At 33.1% G+C, this 10,580-nt stretch overlaps 2 protein-coding genes across 2 annotated transcripts; one reads left to right on the forward strand and one right to left on the reverse strand.

Moving 5' to 3' along the window:
- Nucleotides 1-366: 366 nt before the first annotated feature.
- LOC133204536 (tomoregulin-2-like) lies at nt 367-4,212 on the forward strand. Its single transcript, XM_061340286.1, has 4 exons — nt 367-452; nt 3,451-3,562; nt 3,691-3,954; nt 4,137-4,212. Exons 1-4 carry the CDS (start codon nt 413-415, stop codon nt 4,204-4,206), a joined length of 486 nt encoding a protein of 161 aa, XP_061196270.1. The 5' UTR covers nt 367-412; the 3' UTR covers nt 4,207-4,212.
- LOC133204535 (PAXIP1-associated glutamate-rich protein 1A-like) lies at nt 4,067-8,061 on the reverse strand. The gene is made up of 4 exons (XM_061340284.1): nt 7,946-8,061; nt 6,111-6,262; nt 5,623-5,702; nt 4,067-4,812 (listed from the first exon to the last, which is right to left on the reverse strand). Exons 1-4 carry the CDS (start codon nt 8,057-8,059, stop codon nt 4,475-4,477), a joined length of 684 nt encoding a protein of 227 aa, XP_061196268.1. The 5' UTR covers nt 8,060-8,061; the 3' UTR covers nt 4,067-4,474.
- Between the last annotated feature and the right edge of the window lie 2,519 nt (nt 8,062-10,580).

Consider the following 10,580-nt stretch of genomic DNA (forward strand, 5'->3'; position numbering starts at 1 on the left):
TGAATAAACTTCCATATAAGGTAATAAAGTTTTTGTGCAGTTACTGTTGACAAAACTAAAGCATCCTCATGTCCAATATGAAATGTTATATCACGGATTATTATTCTATACGTGATATACTTCTGTTATGCACGATAAGATAAGAAAGATATTATACACGTATAAGGCCTCTCTGAAGGAAGTTCATTAAAAACATAATCCATATTGGTAAATTTGATATATTGAAACACCATATTTGATCTCTGCTTCCCATAAAACTCATTGAGAAAATTTGACCTAAAGAAAAAGTTCTAAAGTTTCACTCTAAATTCAATGTGAACTCCCTCAAGAGCCCCCTGGAATTTTGTCCAAAACCACGATTCCTAGCGCTTCTTTCACGAGAGACCTTGGTTAAGAAACAAGAGTACTGAAGATGAGATTGGCTGCTATAGTTTTCGTTGGTCTGTTTGCAGGTAAGATAAATGAGGATATATTTTTAAAACAAAGAAATTGTAAATAATTCTAGTCTTTTGTTGCCATATGAGAAAATGGATACCAGAATACAACCTATAGAACATCGAGTGTATTTAATAATGAAAATTGTTTTTTTTTCTGGATATGTGGCGTGCTATTATAATCTAGTTACTTAGAGGTCAGAGTTGAGAAAACTATTTTACTAAAGGTGTTATAGAGTTTCCCTACTTCATTTTCAACAGAGTACCAGCCATTTACCCCCAGATAAAATGTTGAAAGACATGATTTATTGATGAACAGAAATCATTGATGTTTTCAAGCAAATATGGAAATACATGCAAAAAAGTGTTAAAATCATTTATCTTGGTCTTAAAAATGTCAATAATGCTTGGATTGATAACAAATTGGGTGATTCACTGTAGATTTCAATTTTATTTTATTTCAAATCAAGGGCAGATAACTCTAATTGTATAAAAATCCTTAGTGTTCAGAATAAAGGGGGTCCTTACTACTTATAGTACAAAAGAGGTATAGCGCACTTAGTATACGACATGACCTACAATATAGTGCATTTACAAACATCCAAAATATTTCAATATTTTATGATATTTTGATAATCTAACTATGAACAAATACAAATTATACCAGTATCTTACAAAAAAAAGTTATAATTATCTCAAACAAGATCAATGAAATTTACATATTGTGTATGGGATATAAGGAGAACTATTGAATGATCAATGAAAAAATACAGATTTATGTAATTGAACCAACTTAAACCAAAGAAATCTTGAATGGGGTATGTCCTTTTGATATCATAGTGTACTATTATACTAAAATTTGTTTGGTTTAACTTGGTCTTTATATCGAAAATCTGCTTAGCCTAGTGGTGTACGCAGCACTGTTTTTGTGTTTGTGGTCTCCGGTTCAATTACCCCAAATTCCATATATTCTTTTTTTTTTTGTATAGTACATTTTTTTTTTGACTTTAGCTAGTTAACCGTGTTTTTCACATAATGAGAAATAACACATGAGAAATAAACATAAAAATCTATATATTATTGTTCCAACCTGTCCGCTTAAATATACATTAGAATTTAACGTTACCTGAACTTAAAATAACATGGGATTTTATTATTTTAGAAAGAAAAGACATACAAAGAGAAAAAGTGGATAGTTAAGTTGCAGCAATAGTTCCCGAAACGAATAGTGATCTAGACCTTTCATAATAACAAAAATCTTGAAAAATAGTCGAGTCAAGAAAAGAGTTGACACTTATTTTCTGTAAAATGTCAAACAAATTAAAAATGTATTTTGATATAATTATAGTGATACTATGTAAATGCAATACACAGAGAGTCTGGTTGTGAAGTAATAAAAGAGAAATATGTCGTAAATAGTTTAAAAAGTGTTTCTCATAAATTTATAGCCCGAATCAGAGCATAAGTTTACCGGGAAATGTTTTCTATAATATACAGAACAGAACAGAACATTTATTTTCTAATTTAGAGCCCATAACAGACAAGTATGAAATTATTACAATAATAAAGTAAAGATATGCCAATGGATAGTATAACAATTTGTAAATGTAGAAGCAGTTTCACATATTTATTTCATAAAGTTGTTTTCCTAAAAAAACAATATATAGATGGCCAAGTAAATCTATTTAAAGTAACAGGTACTTTCCACTTAAACATGGTAGTAGGCGAAATACTGGGAAAGGGCGTTCTCTTTGAGTGAATTTCAGTAAATCCTTCCTGCACAAGTTAGAAGAGGAATGCTTGAAAGTACAGCAAAAACTAACAAATATGTGCAAAGTAGTGGTGCAATGACACATATGAACAAAATGTAGATATTCACAAATTTTATTATAGGTTTCAAGAACTTAAAACAAATCACAAAATGATTTTGGGGTTAGAAAATTGGTCTGCAATATCTACACATTATAAAAAATTGTGGCAAACTAAAATATGTTTATGGAAACGATTATCTTAGTAAATAGGTTATAGATGAGAAGTAAATACTTTGAAAAAGGGTTTTTCTTTGTATGAGAAAATGCAAAATTAGACTTTTTTTTTTAGTTCACCTAAGCTGAAGGCTCAAGTGAGCTTCTAGTTTCTAGCTGTCTACCGTCTGTAAACTTTTCAAATTTTTGAATTCTTCTCCAGAACTACTGGACCAATTTCAACCAAACTTGTCACAAAGCATCCTTGGGTGAAGGGAATTTAAGTTTTTTTCATATGAAGGATCGCATCATTTCAATAATTAAGAATTAGTGAAAATTTAATGGCATCTTTTAAAAATATTCTCGAGAACCGCTGAGCCAGAAAAGATGAAACTTATGTGAAAGCTTTATTACATAGCGTAGATTCAAGTTTTTTTTTCAAATCATGACCTCCGGGTGTAGGGTGTGGCCACAACAGGGAATCAAAGTTATACATGTATAGGAATATATCAGAAAAATCTTTAAAAATCTTCTTTTCATGAACAGCAAAGCCATGATTAGTAATATTAATAAAGAAGCATCCTCAAGTAGTTTAGAGTCAAGATTGTTCAAATCATGACCCCCAGGTGTAGGGTGGGGCCACAACAGGAGATCAAAATGATACATAGGAATATACAGGAAAAATCTTTAAAAATCTTCTTCTCAGGAACAGCAAAGCCATCATCCATAATAATACAGATGCACTCTCAGGTAGTGAAGATTCAAGTTCGTCCAAGTTATGTCCCCAGGGGTCGAACAGGGCCACAATAGAAGATCAAACTTGTATAGGAAAAAAATCTTTAAAATCTTTGAAAGATTAGTCAAAGAAATATGGAAGCATCCCCAGTTAGTGTATATTCAAGTTTGTTCAAATCATGCCGTCCCCCCCGGGGGGGGGGGGGGGGTTTAGGTTGGGACCACTTATTTAAACTTTTCAAATTGAACCAATTTCTGCTTTTCTCTAGTTAAATGCTCAGGTGAGTGATGTGGCCTATGGACCTCTTGTTTTTCAGTGTCTTGTGGTCAGTACGATACATACTACTGTAGATACTTAACTAATGCTAACTGTGTATCCAGACCAGAGGATCTGCAATGTGGAACAGATGGAAACACGTACTATAATGAGTAAGTCATTCAATGAAGATTCACACCCTGTATAACCAGTTATTCCACTCAGAGATGTCTTTCAAAGCAAGTAATTCTAATAGTGGGCACACATAATAACCATCATTCACATTTTTCGCCATCCATAGCTGTGACCTATCTAAGGCCCATTGCAAAAACAATGCAATCCACAGAAGGTACAAGGGACCCTGTCCAAATGATGCTAGCACCACAACTAAACCTGTAGGTGGTGGCACCACCCAGATGCCAGTCACAAATGGTCCCACCCAGAAGCCAGTCAATGGATCAGAAATTGCTTTTGATATTTTTTGCCTGGATTTGTTTCACCATGACTGTTCAAATGAAATGACAGAGGCTCTGTGTGCCTCTAATGGAAAAACATACCAGAACCTGTAAGCAACATTCATACAATTCATAGAAGCTGTAGTTTTTTGTGTTATCCACATCACACATTTGTTCAGAAAAACTTTTAGCAAATATTCTTTCTGAAATTAAAAAAAAAAATTCTTTTCATTAATGAATCATATTTAATATCAATCACGTATGCAATGATATGCTGAATTCTTTATTCCAGATGTGAATATGAAAAGACAAAATGCACACACAGAGACTTACATATTGTGAAGAATGCTCCCTGTAATTAATAAAAATTTTCTCCATTTTTAACTGTGTTCTTTTTTTTATGGTTGATTTATTATTATTTTCCAGAATCATTTAAAAAGAGATTACTAAAAACAACTCATAGCCAGAGCTAGTTGTTAAGTTTCAAGTCTGTCTTTTTCTTGCCAGTCTCGGTATCACTTTTATAAAAGAGCATCAAGTGTATAATGTTGACTCTCTATAGTCTTTTGTCACACATTCCTTTAATCAATTCATTTTCAAAAGTCTGAAATCTTTAAATGGGACACTCTTTCACTTGACTGCAGTATTTTGTGTCTCTGATGAGGGTTCTGTCTCCATTTCTACAGGTTTAGTCTCTGAACTCTCTGTCACAGATGAAACAACAGTACTAGAGCTGGCGCTCACTGTTGGATTTGGGGGAAATTCTGAGACGGGGGGCTTGGCTGGGCTACTGATGCCTGCTGCAGTTGTAGGGGGTTTGACAGGGGTTGATCCTGGGGTTCGAGGGGATCGCTGAAGTCTGCGCTTTGTCTCTCGGTCTGCTGAATTCTGTATTCTTTGCTTCATAACATCTTGCAATATTTTGTCCATGGTTGCCACCTTTTTCTGGGTCCTGGGAGTTCTATTACCTATAATTGTATGGGGTTTTTTTGATACCAGAAAGCAAAACAATTTATTCTCCAATTATATACGGACATTACTTCTATTGGTATATATTCTAAAGGGAAAGAAAACTGCCTGAAACATATACATATTATTATATAATGTGCCTATAGCATGCCTCATTTTTTTTTCTTTATCTTGTTTTAAGTTTTACATCTTTATGTCTCAATTTAGCTGCAGAACTGTAGCACTTTGTGGAAAACAATTTGTCTTAGCTTCAGGTTTTTATTCTTGCTTATGTTTCCTTCTTTCTTTCTTTTTTTTTTTTTTGCATTATATGCATTTTTTAGCTTGAAGCATGGATTCCATTTATCAAACACTCCTACTGCTATTCTTGTTGCTACATTTACCTTTCAAAAGTTCCAAACATAGATTATTGTGAAAGAAAACACAGAATAAACTGGTTAGAGTTATGACCCTTGAACAACATACATCGTGTACTCAAAGAACACAGATGATCATTTGAAACTGTTGAAAAGTAAATGAAATAAAAAGAATAGGGGTACAATACTGAGTATATGTTGAATGAATGGTTGCTATCTGGTAACCTTGAGATGTAACTTTATTTACCTGGTAACATTTCAGGTGTAGCTTTACTTATCTGGTTACATTTAATTTTTAACTTTACTTATCTGGTTACATTTAAGGTTTAAATTCACTTATCTGGTTACAATTTTAAGGTTTAACTTTATTTATCTGGTAACATTTAAGGTTTAAATTCACTTATCTGGTCACATTTTTAAATCTGGTAACATTTAAGGTGTATCTTTACTCACCTGGCAATCTTTGAGGTGTAACCTTTGTTGTTGTACCAAAATCATCATCATCAAAATCAAACTCTGTTGATTGTACTTGCCTGAAAAGCAGATTAAGAAATAACCAGTGAAAATATGATGGGAAAATTTTGCAAGTACCAAGCATAGTGTTCAAATGGTTTTCAAGTTATAGAAACAATGAGAGAGATATCAACAAGGCTTTTTTTGTATCTGAGACAAAACAAGAGAAGGCATAAATTTTAGAATTATTTGAGGTGTATGCACTGAGTCCTCTGTTAGTTGCTGCAATGTAATACAACAAGCTTCAATCCCCTGCTGCTACGCTATAATACATTGACACTAACACTTAGCATTTGACTGGGCTTCTACACAGAGCCTTCATTTTATTGATCAATTTTTACATACCAAACTTTGAATCCTATTTGATGTTGCTTTTTGACACAATAATTTTGAACCTTCTTTTGGGTTGCTATATTTTACACACTAACTTTGAATCTTCTTTAGGTTGTTGAATGATTTCTGGCTTAGCCTCCTCCTTCATTTTGACATCTTCTGAAGGTTTTTCTGCCTTTGGTAAATGTCTACCAGGACACTTCCATTCCAGTTTTAAAACCTTTTCTTTTGCTAAAGCTTCATAAAGCTAGAAAAAGATGAAGTAATTATTAATAAATATTTTGTTACTTAAAAGAAATTGCATGTATTAGATATTTGTAGGTAACTCAAAAGTTTGCAACATAAAAATTTACATGATGGAATTATACTGAAGAAAGATAAAAGGTTCAGAAATCAAAACTATGAAGATACATGTATTGTAAAAGGTAGAGAGAATGTTCTATCGCTAAAAAGATATTTGTCAGATAGAACTAATTCTATCTGTATATTTGTAGCAAAATAAACAGGGGCAGATAATTCTTATTTATGCATATAATACAATTAATTTAGAGAGTTCCAATTGTCAACATGGCATGTAAATTTAAAGCAAAATAATAATTTTAAAAAATGCTGAAAAATGTATTGGTTTCTTTCTTTATATGGATATTTATTGGGAGTAGAAGGCACATTCAACATTAAAAGAGTTTGTTATGATTAATTTGGAGACTATCTTCAGTGAAACTTCTTTTGAATTTTCCAAAATCGTGCTGGATCAGATCTGCTCTGTTTAGTACATTGCTACTATATGGGACTATTCTAACTATGGCTTATCCTAATACACAGTTAGATTATTCTAACTATATAAAAGACTATGTACTTATTATTTCAAAAATATGAAATTCTTGCATAATTTACCAGTGATTGGGAAGAGCTTGCAACATATGGCATTGAAGAGCAAATTGGTGCATTAAATGAACCACTGGTGGCGCCAAGGTGTGCACTCAATTTTTAGCGATGTTTGTTGGATATATTTTGTGTAAGACTTTCTTACCTGTACTTTTGTTTTAAATGCAGTCATTTTGATATAGCAAATCTCACTGGTTAAAAACCATCAAAAACTGCTTCCTGTTATGTACTTAATAGGACAACAAAGGTACAATACCGCACTCATTTACCAGTGTTTACAATGTTTAATCTAAATTTTGATGTTACTGATTCAAAAAATAAGGATAAATCATGTTGTATGCTGGTTTCTTTAAATGAGCTACACTGCATATGTCAAAAATTAGATTTGAATAATAAAAAATGTTTTCTTTCATATTTCAGAGCATCCTCGCAATGCCAGGAGTTCCTGAGTCAACATGTTACCATTGGACCCCTGGCCTATTTAATTCAATAATTTGTGGGCTGATTGTAGCGACATCTTTCAGACAAATTACAAATCTTTACTGTTTTTCTTATCTCTCAACCAATCACATTAAGCCAACTTGGAACACATGCATTTTAGGTCTCACTGAATCCTTCCTGTTTACATTAACTAACTCTTTATGAAAGCTTTAAATTGATTGGTGCTTCTCAATGAGAGAAGCAAGCCCTAAAATATCAAATGAAATTTGCCAGGGGTCTAACGGCAACGTGTTGACTCAGAACCCCTTGCATTGCGCAGATGATTTCAGAGTTATTTCTCATTTTGTTATTTCTTAAAATGGCCCCTCAGAATAAATAGATGGCCCATTCATTTTCAAAATGGCCCACCGAACTGTTAAAAATTTTGACAGTTGCACCATAGTCCCATTGACCTTCATGGCCTTCCCAATCACTGATTTACACATGAGAACTTAGTATAAAACACTGAATCTCTAATTTTAATACTTAATCAAATCAGCTACTCAGTATTGTAAACAAGAAGTCAACTTTTCAACTTAATGCATTATTTTAGCAGTATTCATACCTTTATGATATCTTCTGGCAAAGGACACCAGGTTCCGTTGCCCTTTTTTCCAGGGTCATACTTTTCATCATCACTCCCCTGTACTTGCCAGTCATCATCACTTTTTGTGTCCATCTTAGAAGAGAAGAGGTTGATATTAAAATATCACACAATTTGTAAACTTTTTAAAACATATGAAAGCCAAGGCTATAGATATTGGCACTACCGTCACGATGTCATAGGCATGAATGTTGGCAGGTCTGGTACAATCACTAGATTTAGCTATGTAGCTTGAATTACCTACATAGCTTTATTTACCTACCTGAAGTACCTTTACTTAGCTAGTTAATCAAATTTTTCCCTGAAAGTACAGAAAATTGCAATTTGATGCAGTGATAATTTTCAACTTTGAACTCATGAAAAAATCACTCTTGAAGATGTGTCTTTTTCTGTGCAATTACAATCAAAATTCTAAAAGTTTTGAGGCTATATACAACAGTTAATTTGTGACCTAACAGTTACTTCTTGAGTGAAATAACAAAGAAAACCAGTTCTGGTTAACATGAGCACAATGTGAAGTTATCATACTTATCCATGCCTCATCGCACAAGGTGCTGTACAGTTACTCAAACAATGGAAATACATCTTTTCCTTAAAAGTTTTCAATCACAGCAATGTTAAAATTATATCTGCTTTAGATTGCTTTTTAAATAATATCTAGAATAAATATTAGCAGACATTTACTTGCGATTTTTTGTCTTTTTAAAATAAAAAGCAAAACTGTGAAAAGTTGCCTCGAAATAGCTAAATAAAGCTACCTGAGGTAAGTAAATAAAGCTACGGTAGATAATTTTAGCTACGCAGCTAAATGTACTGATTGTACTGGACCTGGTTGGTGCACTAGTACTACACTTCCTTTAGCAGCTGTTTAGTATACTGTAGCCTTCAAGGTCCTTGCAAAGATAGAGTATAGCTTATTTAGAATTTCTTAAAAGGATACCATATATGTTATGTATGTCTTTGAGTTTGATATTTATCATATTACCTACAGTAAACACTAAAACGTTAGCGCCAATTTTTTAACAAGAAATAGAGACCGCGTCATAAACGCAGAACCTTTTAATGAATTCTCACCTAGGAATGCAAAAATCCGGATTTTCTGAAAAATCCGGATTTTGCGCTCCCTGGTGAGACTTTTCCCCCTTTTCCTTCCGTTTATTTTTCACTCATTTTTTTTCTTTGGTCATAATGTTAAAAAGTACTAATTATGTTAAGAAGACTCACCTGATCACTTAGAGAAGAATTAATTAGTTCTACAACCGTGTTCGATTTTTTTTCCTTGTAGACGCTGTTACCAATCACCGGCACTTGTTTCTGCTGGTCGGCGTCCTATGTCCATAGAAATACAAACGCATATTATTTCATATTGATGTTAACTTAAACCTGGAAAAGAAAAGAAAAATCAAATCTACTTGTTCAAATTAAGTGATATTATGAATTAAAATACGATTAAGATTGCTTGGATAAATAATGTCTCAAATCAGGGACCTATGTACTTATAGGTCCCTGCTCAAATTTTCTTATAATTGCCGAGTTAAAGATATTTGGCAAAACCAAATTGGAAAATTAACTTCAACATATTTCAACTTATGTCATGGGACTGCACAATAAACAAGAGGCCCTTGGGCCACAACACTCACCTGAATCATTATGGTCCTGCTGTTATTCATCAGCAGAATTTTCTAATATACGTATAATATAGTAAATATATGTATTGCAAAATTCCATCGCCCATCATGGCCCCACACTCCTCCTTGGGATCATGATTTGAATAAACTTGAATTTACCCTACCCAAGAATGTTTCAATATTATTCTGACTAATCAGGCTCTTAAAATTTTAAAATATTTTTTCCAGTATATTCTAAAACTCTGCTTGCTTATTATGGTCCCAAAATATCCCCAAGGGATCATAATTCTAACAAACTTGAATCTACACTACCTGAAGATGATTAATGACTAATCATGGCTTTGCTGTTTTTAAAATCATTTTAAAATATTTTTTCTAATACATTCCTACTTAAAACTTTGATCGCTCATTGTGGCCCAACCTTACCTCAGGGGTCATGATTTGAATAAACTTAAATCTAGACTTCCTGAGGAATGCTTCCATAACAATATGACTAATCAGGACTTTACTGTTCTTGGAAAGAAGATTCTTTAAAAATTAATTTCTGATATATTTATGTAAAACTTTGATTGCCTATTGTGGCCCCACCCCTCCCTAACCCCTGGGGTTGTGATTTGAACAAATTTGAATCTACATGCATACTACCTGGGTATGCTTCAACATTAAAATGACTTTATTCCTATATACTTTGATAACCTACTGTGACCCTGCCCTACCCCGGGGTCATGATTTGAAGAAAAAAAAACAAACTTGATTCTACCCTATAATGAAGCTTTCATATATGTGAAAAGTTTACGACAACAGACAAAGGTCACATTTTGATCAGAAAAACTCAGTTGAGTTTTTAGCTGGTGAGCTGAACAGTTCCCTGAATAATATACCATCCCCTTTATTTCTCTAAATTGTAATCCCCCCCCTTTTTAGGTCACCTGAGTCACTCAGTTGACCTATTGCTGTTTCCATCCATC

This window comes from Saccostrea echinata, unplaced genomic scaffold (assembly GCF_033153115.1).
Source record: "Saccostrea echinata isolate AGI-Se365-2 ecotype Australia unplaced genomic scaffold, CSIRO_AGI_Sech_v1 ptg000054l, whole genome shotgun sequence".
Lineage (NCBI taxonomy): Eukaryota > Metazoa > Mollusca > Bivalvia > Ostreida > Ostreidae > Saccostrea > Saccostrea echinata.